Genomic DNA, 23896 nt, shown 5'->3' on the forward strand with positions numbered 1-23896 from the left:
GCCAATATTTCCTTGGTTTCCGCCTTGTAGACAGTGGAACTAAAGAAACGTGATTTTCAGCATTGAGAATGTTGTGTTTGTTATTCTTGTCACCAGCTGACACTTTCAGAATGGAAACAATTCATTTAACCTGAACTGTCGCCACTGAAATCAATGGTGAGCCTGTCTGACCGCTATATAGGTTAATGTGTTTGTCAGATCAGGAAGTCTAAACTTGTGTGTGTGAGTGTGTGTGTGTGTGTGTGTGAGAGAGAGAGAGAGAGAGCATGATTATCAATAAGACATCACGAGCCAGGTCAAATTCTAGAGCAATTTTCTCCTGTCTTCCTGTCACAAATGTTTCTCTCTCTCTATCATACACACACACACACACACACACACACACACACACACACACACACAAATACAGCTGTTAGGTGAATTAGCCTCCCTGTGAGGAGCAAACACAGAGATAGAAGTGGAAACCAGAAACCCCAAACTGGCCTCTAATGACTTCAAATATGTATGTGTGTGCTGTTTGGTTCTACCTGTGAACGCTTGTCTTTCTCTTCCTCCACCCATTCCTCTCTCCCTCTCTGAGTTTATTAACCACCAGACCGGTGTGCGCCTGTGTGTAGAAGTGTATGTTTAAGTAAGTGTGGTTGTATTTAATTGGTATGTAATGCCCTCAAAGCAGTATGTTAACATTTAAACCAACATACTGAGTGCCAAACCACCTGGCACTGTAGCAAACCACAAGCGCCACTGTTACACTATTGCATTGTGTTGTATTGGATTGGATTCTGTTTTATTCCAGCACTGAATGTGATTTTGAGTCTCTAATACCTGCTGCCAACACATGACATGTCTATTGTGTGTCTTCAAATAAACACATATTCCTAGTTTTGCACATGATTAAGGTGGATAAAAGAGGATTTGCACTCCGCTGAGTTCCCCAAGGGAAGGTATAGTGAGGACAGGCAGGATTTAAATGAGTGTTCAAACCTCGCTGACATGTTTTATCAACCTTGAGGGTGAATAGTTTGGTGATAGGAGCGCTGCTACAGTTGTCAGCTTACTCACTCGAGGAGATTTCTCTCACTTTCTCTCTTTCTTGCTAATGCTATCATGGGAATTTTCATTCACCTCTGTCTGTCCGTCCGTCCTTCCTCCTTTCTTTCTTTCATTCTGTCTATCTTCCTTTCCTTCATTTACTTTCTTTCCTCTTCTAATACGTGTGTGTGCGTGCCAGCTTGGGCTTGTATAAAATGATTGTTAATGTGATGCATTTTACAAGTCATTATATTAATTTTCTCTTTCATCATGTCTAGCTGAAGCTAAAAATCAGCTGAATATGCATGGATGCATACGTGTGCATGTGTGTGTGCATATACATAGAGCGTGTCCATGCATTATGAGCTACGTGTATACTATAAGGGCTGTGGGCTTGTGAATGTAGCTTAGTTTTAGAAAAATAAGGTGAGTAATCTATCTAAAGATGTTTACTTGCTGAATTGTAACAGAGGAAAACAAATATCACCCAGAATGAAAACAACCAGCTATAATATTTTATTGATGTTTCAATTTGTTTGTCTTCAACTTTTTTCAACGACTCAGCCTTGTTATTTGGAGTGTGCTCTGTCAGGTGAGCTACCAGGATACCCAACTCTATGGTGACTTTTAGCCTTTTTCCTCTCATTGTTCTGGTGTTACATCCTGCAGCTTTACCGTTTTGGTTTAGTCTCACCTCTTGCAACATTAGCAGCTAGCTGACGATCACAGCAGAGCATTTAACAGCGAAGGAGTGAGATAATTTGTCAAGTTTTCAGAGTCCAAAAAACATGTATCTGTTGGATGTATTAAAAAAAAGTTTGCAATATCAACTTTATAAAGTGGTACTGTGTATGTTTTCTGATTACAACTTGTTTCAGCTGACCCCAAGTGGCCACAAAACTATGAATGCAGGTGTGATATGGATTTTGTTCAGTAAACTATAGTGCACACTGTCCTGAATGAAGCCTAAAGGGATAGAAACAATTTCAAAGATTTGTTTCCAGTAGGTGAATGTGCCTGAGACAGCAACCAAAGTATAAGAGTATAATTCTTCATATTGCCCATCCATCCATTCTATAAACTGCTGATCATGTTTGGGGTCACAAGGAGCTGGAGTCCATCCCATAATGCCATGAGGAAAAGGTATAGTAGAGTTCACCTTGCACAGGTCGTCACTGGGCTGCTTCCTCTATCATCATCATCTACCGTGCAAATGCATCAATAGCAACATCACGACACTGAGTCACCAGTTCATCAGGGACACTTGAAATAGATACGATCCACTTCTTAGAGCCCTGTGGTAAATCTTATTTATGTTCTGTTTGTAATGTTTGCTTTTTGTTGACTGTGCATCTAAAACACTTCATCCCTTCCTGCAGGTGGATTAATGACGTGAGCAGTCAGACAGCCATCCAGTCATGGCGCTGTGGTGGTGTGCCAACATCTTCTGCAGGCTGGCTGCAGTGTGGTTTCCCCTGTTCTTCTCATCACTGCTATGGCAAACGGTAAATCTTCCTTGCAGAAGCTCTCTATTAGAAGTCCAGTGATTGCTTGTCTGATAAAAGTTACTTACAGGTGATACTCAATCTCCAAAAAAGAGCCATGCAAATGCAGGTTTCTGACAAAGTCCTGAATATGAGTAAAATATTGGCTCTCAAATGAATAAAACATTTTTAAAAAGGTGCTTGATAGCATTAGGCACAGGAGTGCATGATGTTAATACACCTGGTCTATTTTATATAAGCCTCAAGTCTATTTACTCCACTTACAATTGATTTCTTTCCAAACTGTCAGTGCCTACACAGGTCTGAACTCATCGGTTTGCTTCTCTTTCTCTTATCTCATCTTTTCTGAATTTCTGAATTTGCCTCTCCTCACTGCTATCTCATACCTGCTATATCACACCATCCCTTGTTCATCATATCTGTGCCCCCTCTTTTCGTTTTTTATTCCTAACCTTCTCCATCTGACTGCTTTCCATTTGTACCCTTTCCTCTCCTCCTTCTGGCCCTTTCATCATGCACACCTCCTCTCTTTTCTGTAGATCTCCCCCATACATGCCGTCCAGTCCTGCCCAAGGAGCTGCAGCTGTCCAGGTGTTAAAGAGGTCCACTGTACATTCAGACACCTGACCATCATACCAAAAACCTTTCCTAAAGACACAGAGAGGCTCAACCTTGGGTAAGATTCAACTCCTAAGCATAAACACACAAGCACACAGAAGCAGTGAGACATTGTTATCAATGGCAGCATGAGGGGAAGAAACCTAAACAGTCGACAGGAAATACTGTGGAATGCGGTGTAGGTGATTTGTCAGAGAAGTGTTTTCTCTGCGAACAAACGATCATCACCGCCTCTCATGACTCACAAACTAAAATGCTGAGACAAATGCTTTTTGGTTTGCGAAATCTCGACTATTCTTTAGAGATCACATTTTATGGTTTCATGGATCCAACAGAGAAATTACTCCTTTGCCTTAGGGGGTGGGATCATAAAAACATATTGCTGCTTGCGATCGGTTTATCATATGTCAAGCTTCCTTAAGAACAAAACAAGCCAGTTGCAAGCCAAAGACAGCAGTCTCATCAGCGAGATAATCAACACGTAGCCCATGGTGGATTTCATTTGGCAACATCTGCTTTAAACCCAAAAGATAAGGGCTTAGCACCAGCATGTGGTTCTGCACTGACAGCGGAGGAGATAAATCTCCTAATGACTTCCATGTGGGTCTCTGTCTGGTGCATGAAGCTTTCACTGCCCTCGAGGACTGCGGAGAAATAGCCCAGCCACTGTTTTGTATAAAACAAATTGTCATGGTTAATAATTAGCTACAAACAATATATATTTACATGGCAAGCTGCTTGGCAAGCAGCAGCCAGAGCTACACTATTGTTCACAGGAGGTGGGAACAACTATCACTGAATTTCAGTTGCATTACATTTGTGCTTCAGGCAGCTCTGATCTCTTCACTACTGGATATGATCTTATGATATGAGGGAGCATTTCAGCAGGTAAATGCTCACAAAAGCTCCAATGCTGAGGCCAGGCTGCAGTCCACAGGAGGTAAACTGTCTCCGTGTGTGCTCCTGTGGGAGCAGTAGTGTGGGAACGATCACTGCATTCCAGATATTTTTGCTCTTAAACCAAAACAAAATGAATATACAGCGTTTATATAGCCAGCATCACACCAGGGACTAAGTGACTACTTTAGGAGGGCTTTGGCAACCACAAGTGCTATATTAATATAAAATTACCCACTTGGATTTCAACAGTCATAAAGCATTCTGGCCTTTGTTTTATGAATCTGTCTTTAACCATTGTAGCAACATATTGCAGGGTTGGAACACCAAAAACACATTCAGCACACATTAACAGACACATGGAAGGTATTATACCATTGCAGATGCACAACATAACAATCAAAAAGTTCAGAAAGTGGACATTACATGATTTCCACATGGCCGCAACAATATGTGTAACAATATGTGGATGCTGGTTCTTTCTTTTCTTTTCTTTTCTTTTTCTTTTGACCACTTGCTGGACAACAGTTGTCCTATCATGGCTTAACATCTGTAACTAGGGACAGCAGGCCAATCAAACCTTGAATTTCTCCACATATTGAAGCAGTGTGCTTGGGGTAGAGGGAAGAGTGTTACTTTGTATATGAAGAGTATGGAAGATGGTCTCTTTTTTTTAGCCTGTCCAAAACCAGAAACACAAAAATAAAAGTGTAAGGAATGCTGTTTGTAGGAGTAAACATCATCACCTGTCTATTTAACTTAACTTACTGTCTGCAGTAGTAAACTAACCCAGTGTTAGTTCCACAACAAAGGAACATTTCATCTACATTATTTTATGGAATTAGGTGAAAGAAATGGATATCCATAGTATAATATTTCCTCACTGTGTAGGAGCCAGTCCTGGTTGTTGTTATACCAGAGTGTAGAGAAACATAAGTAGCTCTGTCCTGAACTTTTATCTTTCCTTGTACTAACTAGCTCAATCCTGCAACACAAGAACAATGCTGTTTCTTTGTCTTCTCTGAATATCACATATATAGTATCAAGTGCATATTTAATATTCACTTTAACAGGCCTACACTGTTCTTGTTTTAAAAAACACATCAACCAGAAATAAAAAATCAGTCAAAGATAGCATTTTGAACCAACTTATGGAGTTACAGTTAGCTACACACAGCTGCCAGTGACAGTCATTATTTCAGTTTGCAAACACCAGTTGGAAATGAGAAAGCTGCATTGGTCTGTCTCTGTCTGAAATGAAGGATCCATTGTTTCAAAAATAACGAAGCATTTAAAAATCTATCAATGTCTGTAAATCTGTCACCTTCATCACTGGGAACACCGTATGTGAGAACAGACAGATTGACAGGCGTAGCCACAGCAACTAAGGGCTGGTGAAGCTTAGCAAATCAATTGCAAAACTGAACACGCTTCTGTCAGTTCACCACATACGCTAATTCAATTTCACTGCAGAGGACTGTTTGATGTTGCACTTGTATACACTCTTTTCTGATTCGCGATTGATTCCTGATGGTTGTTTCTTTGTGTCGGGTAGAAGGCGCTGTCTGTTCTGATGGAGATAAAGGGAATGTCTCGAAGACACTTCGGCAGAGCAGACATTTGGAGGGGGACCAAACCTTTAGGGAGCTGACAGACTCTAACATGCTAAACACTAGACCACCCTGTAAACTGGGGTTCAGAACAAGAGGATTTAGTATCTAATGCAAAACTGTTGGTATATGTTCACACCAGGCGTGTTTGTAATGCTTTATTTACACTGTGGGGCCTGTTCTCCTTTAGTCTGGGCTTACAGCAGTGCTGCATGAATTCAAACAGAAACTGCTCTAATAAATGCAGGCGTCCAACCTCTTTCAGACAACCTGCCAATTGTTCAGTGAGCATGGAGGATGCTATGGACCACCTAGAGGGAACAACTACGACACACAAGGATTTATGGTTGTTAGGAGATGGGTGTTGGTATCTAATAGGCTGCAGTTAGTCATGCTTAGAGAGCCTGGCATAGTGACAATGGGGCTTAGCGTTGAGCTGTTTCTCTTTGTGCTCTATCTTGACAAAGTTATTATGAGTTATGGAAAACAGCACATACAAGTCTGCCATGATTGAAGCTGAAATCAAATCAACTTTCTCCAGGGATCTCTAATCGACAAGTTATCAAAACTGTCACAAAGGGAGTGCATGTAATATTTGGTTGCAAGGTCTAGATTACTTGTTATTGTGCACTGCTCAATCTGAACTGCTGAACAGTTTACACACAAAAGCGGAACAAAGAAAAATGGACCAAGAACAATAAAGTGAAGGTACAGTTGTGCGCTTAAAGCCACAGTATGCTTCAATAAGTGCTTTGCATGCCTGTCTAACTGCAGCTGATAATTCAGAATTATTAATGAATAATTTAGTCATAATTCTAATTTGCATGTGAATTGGTATGGGCAAAAACAGTCCAAATGAATAGTTGTGATTTGTGCCAAATTTGAAGAAATTCCCCTTCACAATATGGACGACCCTGCAGCCATGGCTAATGCCAGCTCAGGGGCATACAAACACCAATCAAAAGTGTCTTTCTTTTAATGCCATGACCCTCAAGTGTTAGACCAGCTTCAGGGTGCCTTGAAATGTGTGTTGCCAGTGCTTGGCACTCCTGTATACTGAAGAAATGCAACAGCATTCGTTATGGTTTAAGCACAAAGAAGTCAAATTTCAGTTGCTTATGGGAAACCCTACACTTTAAATATGTGCATCATGGTAAAGAAAGACACTCTGGATGAACGTGACCACTAGATAATATATTGTGAGCTGGCTGTTTTATTGATGGCAGAGGAAAAATGCGTCTCCCACATGTGTTCAATTGGGTAAGGATAACCACATAGCTGCACTGGAATGTTACATGTTTTATAGTTTACAGGAACTCACTACAGGATATTAGACTCTGTTAGACAATGCTGCACTCATTCCTGGCGTTGGAAGGCCTGACTAAGTCTCAAACACTGAAATCTGTCAAATGCTGGCGGCTGCTGCCAATACACAACGTGCTCTGCTGTGTTCCTCTGATGAGTAATGTGTTTGGCTCTGGCATTTACTGTTCTATACTGTACTTGGCAATCAGTTTGATTCTTTAACAGATGTCTGTTGTAGTGTGTTGAAATCTGAATACGCCAAGAGACATTTTTCAGTAGTTCTTTGTATTTTGATTGCTGATATAATTATGTACCAAGGGGCTTACGCACAAAGACCCCTGCTGCTTTAAAGTCTTATGTTGATGTTGTTTACAAGGTGGGAAAACTTATGTAAAAAGCTCCTGCCTGTACATATGCTGGACCAGTGCCTGCTGTGCATTGGTGCAATGTAAGAAAAAATGCAGCACAGTAATTGTTGGTCTGTGTGTGTGTGTGTGTGTGTGTGTGTGTGTGTGTGTGTGTGTGTGTGTGTGCGTGCACAGGACCTATAGATAGCAGTGTTTGGGAGGGTGTAATAAATCACATTTAATTCTCTCAACAGTTTCCTGTTTCCTCTGCCTTTCACAGGACAATGTTTAAAGAATGAGTTCATACTTACAGGTCAAAGCTTGGCTGAGGTCTTTCTGTCCTCTTTCTTTCCTTCTTTCCATCCAGTCTCTCCAGCTCTACTTGTCCCCCTCATTTGAAAGGTCACATTGCCCAGACACACATGCAAGCACTGACTGCTAACTAATTTTAGTTTCCTATCCCTCTGACCCCCCAAATGACTCTCTGTCATCACTCTTTCATCCCAGTCACTGGCCCTGTTTATTTTCTCTCCCAAACAGTTACAACAGCCTGACAGAGGTGGAGGGGTCACAATTCAGGTCACTACGGCAACTGGAAATGCTCATGTTGCATGGCAACGACATTAGCACACTCCACCCGGGGGCCTTTTACAGCCTGAGATCACTGCAGGTAGAGTTTGTGTGTGTGTGTGTGTGTGTGTGTGTGTGTGTGTGTGTGTGTGTGTGTGTGTGTGTGTTTGTATCTTGGGATCTTACAGTAAAAAGTACAATGTATAATACCAATTCTTAACTACTCTAAACATATCCTCAAAATCAGACAGGCTTCTCATCCCTTAATGGTTTATATGTGTAAATCTTGTTAAATAATTTGGAGCCATTTCAAAAATTCTGAATTCATCTTACTCCTGACCAAGAACTCAGTTAATTGTAGCATTTTGTGCACCACTGAACCATGGCTATATACCCAAATGGACCTGGGAGCAAGCTGCACCTAGGACTGAAATATCAGAGTTAATTCTTAATTATGATCATTATCCTCTATTCTGTTCAGGACCAACAACAAATCCAAGTTAAGAGAAAGTGGTTTAATACTTATGGTTGCTGCTACTGATTGTTTGCATTTATCACCTTCTCCATATCTGGCTCTAAATCATAGCTCAAATTTAAAATAAACATGACTGGGACATAGGTAGAAAATTTTGTTTGTTCACAAGTTCACTTAATAGCACATGTCCCAAAATTTCAAGTAATGAAGATGGGATGCTCTTTTCTGCTGCAGCCTTAATTTGTGATGTTGACTCATAAAGGTTAAGAATAGCTTTGAAAATTTTACATAGTATACTTAAAAAAGAAAAAAGTAAAGTAACTGCAATCACTTGCTTGGTAACACACTATAAAACAAAATTCAGGCTGAATCAATCAGTGGTTATTTATGCTGTCAAACCCACTGACAAAGAGCTCCTTTCTCTCCTGCTCTGCACATCTATAGCCACTATTAACCACTTTTAAAGCATTTAGTCAGGAGTGTCAGGAGTCAGGAGTTATTGGACTAAAGCAGAGCTGTAACATGCCTATAACATGTCTGGGAACTCTTCAGTCATAGGAACTTCATAAGGCAACTGTATATCAGGGCTTTGTTTCTGACGTTAAGCCCTTCTGGTTTAAAAATATCTTATTACAGTTATAATGTTCAATTAAAGGCAATGTAACACTGATTCTTTTTTGCAGATCTTGAAGTTGAGTTACAACAAACTAACATCGGTGAACGCAGGTCTTTTTGAAGGCCTTGTTGGTTTGATCCGTCTTCATCTGGACCACAACCTCATTGACTTTATAGAGCCATACTCCTTCTCAGGCCTGACCGCCCTGAAACTCCTGCAGCTGGAGGGGAACCTCCTCAAAGAGATCCACCCTCATACCTTCATAACAGTGTCGCTACTGGGAAGCTTTTGGACCTCTGGACTCAAGTAAGAAATTAAAAGACAGTGGATATTTCTCTTAATTTTTTATTTTAGGTCGGGTTATAGAAATTGTACTTTCAAAGCATATACTTTACGTATTTGTTTATTAAGAGGTAAATGCGTAGCTTCTTGGCAAGAATGCGAAGGGTTGATTTGAAACAATAAGGCTTGCTTTGAAGGTGCTCTTGCTTACAGGAATGTCATCAAAATTGAATCAATGGAGTTTTCATGTTCTTAAAGAGAGTTTCCTCAGGTTAAGACACATAGACAGCCCAAAAGGCTCAGAGTTGTAAAATTGTTATACCTGTGCCTCATACCTCTGCACAATGCATTTAAGGATAGTCACCCATCAAACCAATAAGTGAAGGACATGATACATTGTTTTTGTCTCAGACACTTACACCTGTCAGACAATCTGTTGGAGCAGCTCCCTGCTGCTGCACTGAAGACAGCCTCCAGGCTGGAGGTTCTCTCTCTACATGGCAATCCCTGGACCTGCGATTGTCAACTAAACTGGTTGGTAGAATGGAGCTCCACACATGAAGGTAAGGGAAATTTCATGTAAAGATAAAATATTGAATCAGCATTTTCCCATATCCCTATAACCCATTCATGTTTAATTTTTGCACTTACTCCCCCTTCCTGTCCTGTCTCCCATCTTAATTCATTCCTTTTTGCTTTTCAGTTTTTCCTTACTCTATCTTTACCTACATCTCCCTCAATGCCCCCTTTCTCTTACCCTTGCTGCTCCTCCATCTTTCCCTCCAGTTCTTCAGATTGCTTCAACTGTTCATTGCCTTTTTAAACTCTCCCAATCTTCTTATCTCCTTCTTTTTCTCCAAGGCATAATAAAGTGCAAGAAGGAACGTGGTGTCAGTGAAACTTGCCCCCAGTGCTCCTCTCCTCAACCACTAAATGGGACCCTTTTGCTTGGACTGGCTCCAGACAAGCTCACCTGTGAACGGCCAGGGCTTCGTTCCCCCCTTAAACAGTGGGACAACCCTGTGTGGGCTGAGTCTGAAGCAGAGCCTGACCTCCCATACACCCGTGACTTTGAAAAACCTTTAGGTCATCTCACGTTCGTTCTCTCTGACAGCCATGGAAACAGTGCTCATGTGGCATGTGATGTGCGCCACCCTGGAGACAGTTCACCCATGACTTGGACAGTGAATCCACTTTCACCTGGGGAGTTGTCTATCAATGTATCACTGGTGACGGTCCTTGAGTGTGAGATTGATCGAGAGACACTGCAAAATCTGTGGCAGTTGGTTGCATATTATTATGAAAGCCCAGCTATCTTGGAAAGAGGTCAGCAGAAAGGGAATGCAAGCAGGATAACCTATCAATATGCCCAAGCCATAAATGAAAATTCACCATATTTCACTGATTTAAAAGGGTATTTGGTAGCAGAACCCTCATGGCTGCTTCAACCTAGAGTCACTTTGAGGCTTAACAGACAGCAGACAACAACCAAGAAACTGGTAATGGATTTCACTACTCTAATTACCAAGCATATCAACAGCCACAGAGGGCAAGAAGATGATAATGACCTCACCACGTCCTGGGCTCTAATTCGCAGAGGGACAGAAGGGCGGGTTCAGACTGCTCTTGATGGTTCAAAGGTTCACCTGGAGTGCAGTGTTGTCACATCAAATCCAGAGGTGAAAGTGGAGTGGATGCTTCCAGATTTATCCATTGTGGAAGATGCAACTGATAAAATTGAAATTACTGAAAAGGGAGAACTTGTCATTTTAAATACCACAGTGTCTGACTCAGGCCTTTATCACTGTATGATCAGAACCAAAGCTGGTGTAGACCTGATGCCTTTGAGGCTTACCATAAAAGAACGCACACTTGGCCCAACTGCTTTCAATGGTCAGAAAATTGTAGTTGAAAAGGGCCACTCTTTTTCTCTCCAATGTGAGGTGACCTCAGTCCAGCCTAGTCAAACTATGTGGTACCTACCCAAAAACCAAATTCTTCTCCCCACACAACAGACTAAACGAGCACAAGTGATGGAAAATGGGACGTTGGTGGTAAGGAGGTTGACACAAGAAGATGCAGGGGAATATAGCTGCTTGACCTCAAATCTGTATGGAGTTGACATGTTGTCACACATGGTGGAAGTCACAGAAGACAATGCCTCTAGTAGGTCCAAAGTACAGACGGAGAGAGATCAGCTGACCTTGCCAGGTGGCAGGGAGGAAGGAGAGGGTTCAGGGGGAGATTACCAGGAAATTATACGACCTTTTGCGACGCAGTTCCCTAAGAGGTTAGAAAAACAGCAAAGGAATCCTAACAGGTTTTCAAAAAGGATAAGAATACAAGATTCAAAGAGAAAACACAATAAATCTGTTAAGGAATTAGATCCAGATCGTTGGGCAGAGATATTGGCTAAAGCTAAGGCCAAACCAAGTGTTGCTCTGCCCACAGAGCAGTCACTGCCAGAACCCAACACTGTAACTGTCCAAAGAAGTACCTCCAAACTTACGACTACAATTGCCAGTATAATTGCTAATACCCCTAACAATTTACCCCCTGCTAGTTCCCCTCCTGATATTAATACTAAGGGCTTTTCTGCAGATAACAAATCAAATAATGGAAAAGCTGAAACATCAGAAAGTCCCCCTCAGATTTTAAGACCTCCTCCTCCCAGAAGTACAGATCCAACCCCACACCACGTTGGTGGAATTGTGGAAGAAGTAAAAGCTGTTATAGACCCTCCTGCTGTTGGAGCTCCTCAGCCATTTGATCAGCCAGAAAATAAGCCCTCTGGAGAGGGGAGAAGAAACTTCAGTCTTGTTCCTGGTCAGTCAAACAGGAGAAGGTTGCCTTATAGACATAGAAAACCCCCAATGAGAAGAGTCCGTCCACATGTACACCCCTTAGACCATTCACAGAGACAGCGGCAAACAACTGTTCCCCCAACAACAACCACCACACCAACAACAACAATGACCACAACTACCACTACTACTACTACCATTAGCACAACTACAACAACACCTGTTCCAACCACGGTGGAATCTCATGAAACCGTATCTTCTGAGTATCAGACTGAGGATGACAAAGGCGAATACAGTGAAGAATATGATTACAAAGATAGTGATAGTTTGGATACCAAGAAAGAATTAAACAGTGAAACTTCTTATGCCACTAATGATCATGGCAGTAGCCTTGCCACATTCCCATCAGCTGGAGCAAAAGATACCCATGAAGGTAGCTCTCCAGGTAGACATAATTTACCCAACCAAAAAACAACTGTCAGTCCAAAGCTAGATAGTACCCCTAATCCAACTGAAAGGACTGTAGAAGTCAGTGTAAACATGAACAATTCTGATGGACAAGGGGTCAAGATAAGGGAGCCAACTGAAGAAAAGGGCAGAGAAAATCAAAATTTTGCAGGACAGAGTGAGAGGGAGGCAATAACAGCAATGAAAGGACAAGAAAAACACAAAATAGACGCAGAAGGCAGTGAGAAAGGCAAAGAAAAATCTCAAAAGGAGCGGGTTACACAGAGCAACAATACACAGGATAACATCCGATTAACGACACAGAATAGACCAAGACTGAACACCCAACCTTCAGTACAACAAAATACACCAACCCAAGCAAGAACATCTTCCAAAGTCCTTTCCTCAAACTCAACAAGAGGCAGAACAAGACAAGAAGTCACACAGAAAGAGGATAAAGGGCTAAACAAGTCAAAAGTGTCTTCAGAGATCCACAATTTCCCGATAATGGAGCCGGTTCACCCATGGCTTCATCAGAACAATCAGGGAGGAGGGCAAACTACTTCTTCCAGGATGTCACACACAAACCAAGACAGAAACACAGGAAGACAAGATGAACACCCAAACAGGCATTCTCAGGCTCCCAGAGTTCCCCCAACCTCCCGCTGGCCCTCACACCATCATCATCACCATTTCTTTCCCCTCTCCCCCTCCTGGCCACATCACAGGTCATTTCCTCATCCAAAGCATGGTAAATAAAGCTGCTATGTAATGAGATCCTCATTAAACTCTGTTCTGAAATAAGTTGTATGATTGATAGGATGCGTAAGAGATAAAGGATAGAGAACAAGACTGTTGTATTGACTTGACTAGCAAATATAAAATAAATATTATGCTGACTTGATGTCATAATATGTCACTCTAATCCTGGTTGGAATGCATGGATGCACAGAGTTGATCAAATGTTCTCTGCTCTCAGGTCCTGGGTCACATCCTCTGCCCACACACCGGCCTTGGCCTTTCCCCCACCCCTGGTCTCAAAACCAGGTTGTCACCAACCGACCAGAGATCACAGCTGAAACAGTGAAGCCAACACCTACAATTTCTGGAACAACAGGAAACGGCAGATTCACACTCTCTAAACCCCACATGTCCCATGATCATCAAACTCATCATGTGGATGGCAGGACCCAAACCAGAGATCAACTGTTTCTATCAAGGCTGAGGAACAGATACAGACAGGTATGATGAGTGATGGTTTTGTGGGTGTGCCGTACGTGTGGCGATAAATCTAACTGACGACACATAGCTTAAGGAAAACTATGGTGGCTACTAATAATGCAAACAATGCAAAAGGCCCTCCACGGAGCCAGTGTTTGGTTTGTCCATTCCAGGCTACTGTAGAAACACGGTGGTGCAACTTGGCAGAATCCTTGGAAGAAGACCCTGTCCCTTTGTAGATACAAAGAGCTCATTTTAAGATAATGAAAACACAAAAAAAATTATTTTCAGGTGATTATACACTAAGGAAAACATGATGATGACTATTATATTCTGTGTCTGCCGAGAGATCCCCATAAATCCTACACATTGGAGCTTTAAGTACACACAAGATAGAAATAACATAGGTGTAACTAATAGCATTAATAATGGCTGAACTTAATTTAGAGAATAGAGGATCGGTGTGGTGGAAGTGGAATATGACACAAGGAGATCAGAAATGTAACTGGAAGCAAGGTCATGTAGAGCCTTAGAAGTAATCAACAGCATCTTGTAGTTGCTGCAGGGCAGGCCGGCTGCAGGGTGGTTGTAGCTCAGGAGGTAGAGTGGTCGTCTGCCAATCAGGAGGTTGGTGCTTTGATCCCTGGCCTCGGCAGTCCACATGCAGAAGTTTACTTGGGCAAGATACTAAACCCCAAAACTGCCCCTGATGCTGCGGCATCAGTGTGTGAATTCATATGTATGTTGCTGTAGATAAAAGCGTCTACCAAATAACTAATTGTAATTGTAGTTTGTTCAGAATTTTACATGAAGCCAATGTAGCCAGTGTATTAACCACATGTGTTTTGTGAAAAAAGCCCACTGGTACACACAGTGCCAGCACACTTGAATGTGACCAAGAGCGTGTTGGTTTACAGGTGTTGGTTTAGGAAGAGTGAATGGTCTGCTGGTGATATCAGTCAGTTCAGCACTCCCTATCCCTTTACAAAACAAAATACTCCCCAGCTGCTAGCTGTTGCTGCAAGAGCAGCAGGCAGCTTTTCCCATCAAATAAGATCTGTTCATCTTGCTACATGTTAAATGCTAAAGTTTTCTCAGGAGTTGGTGAAGATCAAAACAGAGCTAAAAAAGCAGAGAGAATATTGGTCCTACATTAATCAAGTTGCTAAAAAATGACCCTATTTGCTGGATGTGGTAGGCCGATATTGTTTTCTAGCATAGTCAGAGCAAATTACAGGATGTAATATGTAAACATTGTCTATTTGCTTTTGAAGTTCTGCTGGCCATTGGTGTACAAAAATCGATTAATGCACCTTTAAAAGATTTAAATAGGATAGAGTAGATATGTTCCTTGGATTTCAAGGTTATGCTTTTAATCAGAGAATGCACCAAAATAGCACAGATCACAAGCTTGTTCATGTATGCGAAAACAACACACTCCCCCACTGAACGTTCACTCATCCAGTGTTCATTGATGTAAATGCAGTGGCTTTTCTGTACTGAAAAAAGATGTGTTTTTGCTGGAAATTTGTTTTTATTTCATCTTGGCTTTGGTAACAACACAATTGCTGATGATGGCAATTATGATGAATCAGCTCTTTGTGACTGGTTTAATTCCAAGTAAATTGGTCAATACCATCAAATTGATCATTTGGTTTTGATTTTTCCAGGCACAGCTTGATCGCATCGCTCAGCGAGGGAGGATAGTGACACCCAAACCTCACACTAGCTACCACAATCCCAACCCAGTTCCACATAGACCCCACACTCCCAAACCTCTAGCACCCACTGCTTCTTACACTTACACCCTGCAACCTCTGAAGCCTGCAAAACCTTCAGCATCATCATTCGCTGGTTTCATCCCAACCCCTCATCCTAACCACCCCACCACCCCTGGAGTTCTGTATGGCAGCCGATGGCCTGTTGGAGGTAGGTGCACTATTGAAAAGATACAGACTATACGTTTATAATGGAAAATGCAGTATATTTTAATATATTTTAGTCAGTCATAATGAAATTATTTCCTGCTGTTTGAATGTATCTTTGTAGCAGGGCGAATTAGCTCTCGACGGCCCACCGCTGCACCTCCTTTCCCATGGGTGTTTGGAGCTGAAAGTGGTGGTGTGAAACCCCGTATTACCACGGAAACCACAGCTAGTGTGTCAGTGCTGGCGGAGAGTGATGTCTTCCTACATTGCAAGGCAACAGGGAATCCTGAACCCAGCATTGCCTGGACCAAAGTCTCCACAGGTAGGGTGAAGAGAGATTAAAAATAAGAGAAAGACAGAGAATGAATTAAGGATGAAAGGCAAATTACAAATGTAGGAAAATGAGACAGTCCATAGGGAAAATAAACACTGTGTGCCTCTGTGTGTCTTTCAGCTCATTCATCTCATTGTTCCCATGTCAGATCTGCCTGCTGCTGTGTCCATTTTGATGCTGTCAACTGGGGATGCCAGAGAGAAATTTTCAAATGTGGTGCACTTTAAAACCCTCCCTCCTCTTTGTCTCCTTGTCTTTGCTATTCCCTTTCTAGGTGCCACCATCCCAGCCAACAGCAAGCATGGTCCCCGTTTTGAAGTCTTCAAAAATGGAACTTTTGTCATTAAAAACATCCAGCTTCAGGACAGAGGACAGTACCTCTGCACAGCTCAGAACAGGTTTGGATCAGATCGCATGGTCATTACCTTAGCTGTCCAGACTGAGGCACCCAAGATCCAACCACCTACATCCACAGAGATAGCAGTCTACTTAGGCAAAAGTGTGACTCTTGACTGCTTTGCTTCGGGAAAACCACCTGCCCAAATTTCCTGGATTCTTCCAGATAGGTCATTTGTACGTGAAGTTGGGACTGCTCACGCTCTCCTTTCTGCAGTGTCTCTGCTTCAAAATGGAACCCTGCAAATTCATTCTCCCAGTTTCTCCAGCAAAGGAGACTACAAATGTATTGCAAGCAATGCAGCTGGTGCTGATACAATTACTTATCATCTCCATGTGGCAGCTCTGCCTCCAAGCATCAGTGAAGGAATGGACACTGCGATCATTCAGCCAGGTATAGTACAGAAATTTTATTTCATGCAAACAAAATTCTAATAAGTTCCATTTTCCTTGTGACATGGCCGGCAGACAAAGACAATCAAATGTTTGTAATGTCACAATGAGTAATGTAAACTAATAAAATTACATTTAACCAGGCAGGAGTGTGTATGTACACTGCTCTGTGAAGGGTGAACCAGTGCCAAGTCTGAAGTGGACACTCCCAGCAGGCGTCCATGTTAAGCCATCACAGTTCCTTGGACGCAGGCTGTTCGTCTTCCCCAATGGGACGCTGTATGTGAAGAATGTTTCGCCAGTTGATGCTGGGAGGTAAAATATTTGCATTTGTTTTAGTCTGTTTTAATATGATTCATTGTTTCTGTCAATGCGTTGGTTAAATGTCTGGTTTAAGTAACTACTGTATCATAAGTCATGGTTCTTGTTTTAGTTGGCTTACCTAGCTAAATCAGAATGTGTTCTTTATCACTTAAGCCATTCAAATAATCCTCTCAATCTTTTGGTATCCCTCCGAAGCTTGATGTCAGACAAATCAAGATTAGGTGGTGGGTTTTATTAAAGCACATATTTTTATAAAGACTGTAAATTTGAATGTGAAGTCAATTCAGGTGGGTGAACGCTGTTTAAATCAAGACATATTTGTGCGTACATAACTAAAGACAATTTTTCTCAACCCTGAGTTATACAGTATAATTGGGTGATGATGTCTTCACGGCAGCATACAGTGCAATGCTATGCAGCTGTCTGATAAAAGTTCAAATAAGCATTGCAAATGTTCTGGGTTAAATAGCTTCCTATAGCATTAAGAATCAGCAATATAACATTTTGTTTTTTGTTTTTTAGCAAAGTTGGTGACATGGCTCTAGGGATGATAATATAGGTCGGTCGGTCTTTCAGTTCACCACTTTTGTCCAGACTGAAATATTTCAACATCTGTTGGGTGGGATGCCATTCATGGTCTTCAGATGATGAATCATACAGTTTCCCTCTAGCAACACCGTGAAGTTAACATGTTTATTTTTTAGTTAAATGTCTCAGTAGTGTTGTATATAGTATTGAATATATTTTCAAGATTATCAAGGTCTCCAGCTGATGATCCTATTGATTCCCATTACTTTTTGAGTGCCAACAGCTGGTGAAAATTTTTAAGTTATCAAGTGAAATAACATTTATTGGATGGATGGAAGAAAATTTAGGACAAACATTTCTAGATCCCTTTTTGTGTATTTCAGTGACTTTCTTGATCCCCAGTCTCTTGCTCACAAGAATCACTAACAGGCTGACATTTTTAACTTTGAATGAAATGTCTCAAAAACTCTTGGATGGATTGGCAGGAAATTTGGCACAAACAGTCATGTTTCCCACAGGATTATTTGAAATAAACTTTATTAATCCTAATGATTTTAAATCTAGTGCCATCATCCGGTCAACTTTTCAATTAATCATAATATGCTGGTTTTGACCAAATACTTTATGGCATTCCCATCAGCCTCAGAAGCTGCTAGCATGTCTCCCTCACTTTGATAAGGGACCAACAGTAGATTTTCATCTTCTGACTTGAAATGGCATGCAGCAGCAGATGTGTTGGATACTGCATTTAAGGTCAGCTGTGTGCCATTTGACAAAGCACAGTATTCATGTGCCAAACAATACAAATTTACAGTTCCACTTAAGGTAATTAAGCTGCTAAAAATGTTCTTCCTGTGACTGTTGATCTGTGAGTTTAAAAGAAGTCACCAGGTTGCTGTTGATCCTTCCACAGGTACGAGTGTTTGGCCACTAATGCTGTGGGCATTGCAAAAAGAACCGTCCTGCTGGAGGTGAGGGTAGATTCTCCTTCCTTCCCACGCCAGCCTCCTGCTCCTCTTCCCATCCCCCCAACCCACAGGCATGGTGTACCATCCCGCCAGCACTCCGTCACTGCTATGTATGGCTCTGCCGTCTACCTCCACTGTCCAGAATCTACTGGTTCCACAAGAGGGACCTTCTGGCAGCTGCCCTCCAAGACCCTCATGGAACATCAATATAGGTAGCTTACGTTCATGAATTCACGAATCAGTATAATACTGAATTAATTTTTAATATGTTAAAACATTTTGGTTACCATTAATCTTTACTGACTGCTTTAATCTCAACCTTATTTCTCTCCCTGATCTGCTTGCAGTCCAGAGAGACCAATTAAAGTCTTCCGTAATGGAACTCTAAGGATACTTCAGCTAACAGAGCTGGATGGTGGAAATTATCTGTGTGTCTTTCAGCGGCCCAATGGGGAGGACATGGAACTCTTCCAGGTATGAACAGGACAGAAAATGACTCCTGGCAGGTTCATTTTCTTCCATTAGTCTATGCTTCATTTCTGGCCGAGGACATTTGTTCATTAAGACTCTGCCTTGTTAATGACTATCGAAGTCACTGTTGTAAAGACATGCCTTTATGCGCAATTTGAAGAATCAAAGAAGTGGTCTGCCCTAACAGTTAAGAATAGGATTTTAATTTTTCCATATATATGGGCTGGCAAAAGCTGTAAAAGACTATTCAGTGACCAATGTCTGACTGAAGTCTGTCTCTCTGTTTTCCAAGCTTTCAATGCAACTTTTCACATTAAAAGTATTTTTTGTATGTGCTCATATTTTTGTATAAATTTGCTTTATCAGGTAGAGGTGTTAATGACTCCTCCCAGAATCGAACATGTGAGGACTCCACAGACCAGGGTCACCTTTGGAGAAAATTTCCAGGTAGCTATGGGGAGTTAGCTTCAAGTTTATTTAAAGTACGATAGGCTGGGTCAGGCATATATCACCTATGTTTCGCTAGTTTATTTAAAAAAAAAAAAAATCTGCATTTTATGATTTTATGTGCATGCATTTGATTTTGCAAGACAATGCGGTCTCATTTCCCAAAAGCATCTTAAAGCAACAGGAGTTGATTTTAATTTTAATTTTTAATTCTTATTTTTTTTTAACTTGGGAGCAGCAGAACAAGCAAATCATTGACATATTGGCAACATCTTAAAGAGTTTATATAGTGGTGAGAGTGAACCAAAACAATAAAGTCATTGGCTGTGTTACCAAAACATTGAGCTCAAAGATGCTGAAATGTCCTTGAGAGGGAAACTGAAGAGTTGGGTCATATTAATCTAGAGGTTTGGCACTAAGAGGGACTCCTTTCAAATGACACATAGCCATTAAAAATAATAAACAATAAACAAATAAATAAACATCCAGCTGCTCAAAGAATTCTTCTGTCAATTGTTTTAATTCTTCTTAATATTAAGTTTAACTTTCTTACACCCAAAAAATGAGCTTGGATATTTTAAAATCAAATTAAACTTATAACCTTTCAACACTACATACAGTATCATTATAACAACGTGAAAATTGTTCCATATTTAATGATTAAAAAAAAAACATCCTTACCAGTAAGATCTTCTTTCAGAAATGAGCCTAGATTTCTACTTATACTTATTTTTCAACCTCATTCTCCCTCCTTTGTTGACTTTTTAGGTCGACTGTGTTGCAACAGGCCTCCCTGATCCAGAAGTTTCCTGGAGTCTCCCCGATGGAACTGTGATCAACAACGCCCTTCAGTCAGATGACAGTGGGCTACGCAACCGCCGCTATGTTATTTTTGGCAATGGAACTTTGCTTCTCCAGCAAATGGGCAAAAAAGATGAGGGTGACTACACTTGTTATGCCAAGAACAAACTGGGCAAGGATGAAAGAAAAGTGAGCGTCAAAGTGGGACCGAATGCTCCAAAAATAAGATTTAAGTCACAATCACTGGTGACAGTAAAGTTAGGAGAACCAGCAAAGTTGAGTTGTCAAGCAACAGGTGAACCTACACCAAAAATCATTTGGATCTCACCAAGAAATGATGTGATACCGATGTCATCAGACAAATTTCAGATCATGAGTGACGGGGTGTTATTGGTGAAAAAAGTAAGACTGGCTGATGAAGGGAAATATGCATGTGTGGCACGAAATTCTGCTGGTGATGATGTTAAAAACATGAAACTTGAGGCTGAACCCCAGGAACCCTTTATCAATGATATGAAAGGGAAGAGCACCACAAAGACCTTGGCTGTTTCCTACCAAACAGTGCTCCTGGATTGTAGAGTGGAAGGGAAACCCGAACCAAGAGTCTGGTGGGTTACTTCTTATGGCCACTCCCTCCCAACACCTTACCTAGGTGGTCGCTTCCAAGTCCACCAGAATGGGAGCTTGGAACTGAGAGGGGTGAGGAAAACAGATGAAGGGAGGTACATGTGTCTGGCTAAAAACAATCTGGGTGAAGCCTCACTTTTGTTTGAAGTAGAAGTGGCATCATTAGCTGAGAAACCAAGTTTTGCTGTTCCGAATATTGAAATCTTACCAATAAAGCAAGATGGTGGGGCGTTAAGCCTGGAGTGCCCCGCTCGTGGCAAACCCAACCCAGAGTTTGCATGGATTCTACCCAACGGGACAATGTTAACACCTGGTGCTAGACTCCAACGCTTCATACATCATCTGAGTAATGGAACTCTACAGATCTCTCAACCAGTTGCAAGTGATAAGGGAGTGTACCGGTGCCTAGCAAAAAATGTGGCAGGACAAGCTGAGAAACGTTATTCGTTGGAGACGGGAAGAAAGCCACTGATTAGAGGATCAACAGGTATGTTGTTTCATCCGGTAAACTTGTTCCATATTCCCCTGGTTTGGTTTCTTTTCACACAAAAAAATTCAAATGAACCAAAATGCAGCACTAAAAGTCATGTGAGAATATTCACTCTACTCAGTCACGAGTGTGAAGGTCTTGAGGAAGGTCTTATCCCCTACAAATATCATATCAATATATATATTGAGGCAGGGATGCTGGAAGTCAGTCATAGCTGGGGATGCTGAGGTCAATCTATATAATGAGATCATGTAAAATGGTGCACATTGTTCATGTTTTTTGTATTAATTTAAATGGCCAGGCTAACAAGAGAGACAGGTGGCATTAGGGACCTTAGCACACAAAAACACAAGAGTCAGGAAGGCAGGGAGCAGGCAGGCAAAACATAGATCAAAAAAAGAAGTAAGGATATCTTCAGAGCTTGGTCATTACCACACAGATGGGCTGAGGATTCAGCGAATACTGGGTGAGGCACCAGTGCTCTAATACTGAGGCAGCAGGTGAGTCTTGATTGCTTGATAGAGAGCAGCTGTGCTCAGGAGGAGAGGAGGACCCAACCTTTAGCCACGTCCTGCAGTCAAACATGACAGACAGGAGACAGGAGGAAGGGGAAACACAAAGACACAATAGGAAAAAGGAGGGGAAACTTCAGATCCCCACATTTGAAATTTGTTCAGACTGAGGTCCAATCACATTCCCACCACAAACAAATCGCTGCAGGGCCCTGGTGCAGGGATCTCGAACTGCATCCGAGGATGATTTCAGTGTTCTTATCTATCCAATATAATCATACCAAATGGGAAAGCAAACCAGAGTCTAATTCAACTGTACTAAATGACACAGGTTTGAAAATGCCCAGAAAGCATATAAAGAGCCAATCTAGCCATATTGCCTCATTGTAGTTTTTGCATTTTTTACATAAAATGTAAAAAAAACTATTATTTTACTTTTCCAGGTGGGATGAAGATCACTTACGGCCTCAATCTCAACTTGCCCTGCAGTGTGGATGGCTGGCCGCAGCCATCAATCACATGGACCCTACCTAATGGTCTTGTCTTGGACAAACCTCAAACCATTAGCCGGGTATCTTTTCTTGCAAATGGGACCCTCCAACTCAGGCATGTCGCCACCTTCGACAAAGGAACATACACTTGTAAAGCCTCCAACTCCTTTGGCTCATCAACACTATCCTACCCAGTTACAGTGATGGTTTTCCGACCGCACATCACCAGTATGCTGTCCTCAATTACAAGAGTCAGCCGGGGATCACCAGTGACGTTAAATTGTGTAGCAACTGGTATTCCCAAGCCGGATATTTCATGGACATTGCCTGGACGCACAACACTGGTTCCACATAACCGGTTCACAGTGCAGGGAGGGATTCACATGACAGAGGATGGCAGTCTGTTCATACAGAACCCCGTACTCATGAACTCTGGCATTTACAAATGCAATGCTAAAAATGCCCTCGGAACAGACTTTAAATCTACTTACCTACAAGTGGTCTGAGTGGCAAGTTATAATTATTATATTGGGAAAAACTCACAGCAGAGTTGAGACTGGATGAGGATTTTTCTTTCAGAATTTGACTGTACTGCACAACAAAGGAACTCCAGAGAGAGAATTAGAACTGCCTGACTGTTGGCTTGAGACACCGTTCACAGCAGTTTCCATTGAACAATGAAGTTTTCAAAAGTGGACTTCCCCATTATTGTCCACCTTTGACTGCAGCATTTCATTTTTTGGTGCAAATGTCACATTTTGAACAAAAAAAATGCATTTTTCACTTCTCAAAGCTTTGCTTTTCTGGCCTTACCTTGCCTTGTAATTTCACCTTCCTCATACAACATTATAGTTTGTCAAAATTTTACCCCACAGTACAATTTCTTTTTTACATGGCACTGTTCTGAACAACTGAAATAACTTAAGACTCCTCTCCCTTGTGATGGATCTGTCTAAATGTAATGTTTATCCCTTATATGATCATTATTATTATCTATGTGTTGGTAGAATTACAATTTACAGTGTTTTCAGCTGTACGTGGTAAATATTGAATTGCTCACATCACAAAATAGACACTTCATCAAACACCATACATTTTCAGCCAAAAGCAGTAATGAGTAGTGGAGTGTCCTTGCCACACATGAGTATATCATCAGCTATTCTACTGGTGCATTAATAAAATGCCATATTCTATGAACTTACTGAGCAGTGGCTCTTTTCTGTGAATACAAATACAGACTCATGTTGCTCTACAAAGTGTATCAGCAAATTAATGAGTGCATCAATCTTTTAATCATGTTCATAATGGTGGGCAAGTACTGGCCCATAGCTATGATGTGAGCTTACAGTAGCTATTAACAGTAGAGGGATAGTAATACACAACAAAGGTGCACATAACAAAAAAAATGTGTGTATAATTTATAAGTAAAAAATAAAACATAAAGGTATGTCTTCTTG

The 23896-nt window shown here is 41.4% G+C and overlaps 1 protein-coding gene across 1 annotated transcript; it reads left to right on the plus strand.

Moving 5' to 3' along the window:
• Positions 1–2450: 2450 nt before the first annotated feature.
• Positions 2451–22975, plus strand: LOC143326121 (matrix-remodeling-associated protein 5). Its single transcript, XM_076739611.1, has 16 exons — positions 2451–2537; positions 3077–3213; positions 7855–7984; positions 9043–9281; positions 9669–9820; positions 10119–13259; positions 13488–13750; positions 15400–15658; positions 15779–15979; positions 16266–16781; positions 16924–17095; positions 18546–18812; positions 18948–19074; positions 19438–19518; positions 20287–21433; positions 22392–22975. Exons 1-16 carry the CDS (start codon positions 2451–2453, stop codon positions 22943–22945), a joined length of 7473 nt encoding a protein of 2490 aa, XP_076595726.1. The 3' UTR covers positions 22946–22975.
• The last annotated feature ends 921 nt before the right edge of the window (positions 22976–23896 follow it).

This window comes from Chaetodon auriga, chromosome 9 (genome assembly GCF_051107435.1).
Source record: "Chaetodon auriga isolate fChaAug3 chromosome 9, fChaAug3.hap1, whole genome shotgun sequence".
NCBI classification, from domain to species: Eukaryota; Metazoa; Chordata; class Actinopteri; order Chaetodontiformes; family Chaetodontidae; genus Chaetodon; species Chaetodon auriga.

What these genes read in the sequence shown, in the direction of transcription:
- LOC143326121 (XM_076739611.1), top strand. Translation starts at nt 2,451, where the DNA reads ATGGCGCTGTGGTGGTGTGCCAACATCTTCTGCAGGCTGGCTGCAGTG. An exon ending in CATCACTGCTATGGCAAACG is followed by an intron (nt 2,538 to 3,076) that starts GTAAATCTTCCT and finishes TCTTTTCTGTAG; the next exon opens with ATCTCCCCCATACATGCCGT. An exon ending in ACAGAGAGGCTCAACCTTGG is followed by an intron (nt 3,214 to 7,854) that starts GTAAGATTCAAC and finishes TCTCCCAAACAG; the next exon opens with TTACAACAGCCTGACAGAGG.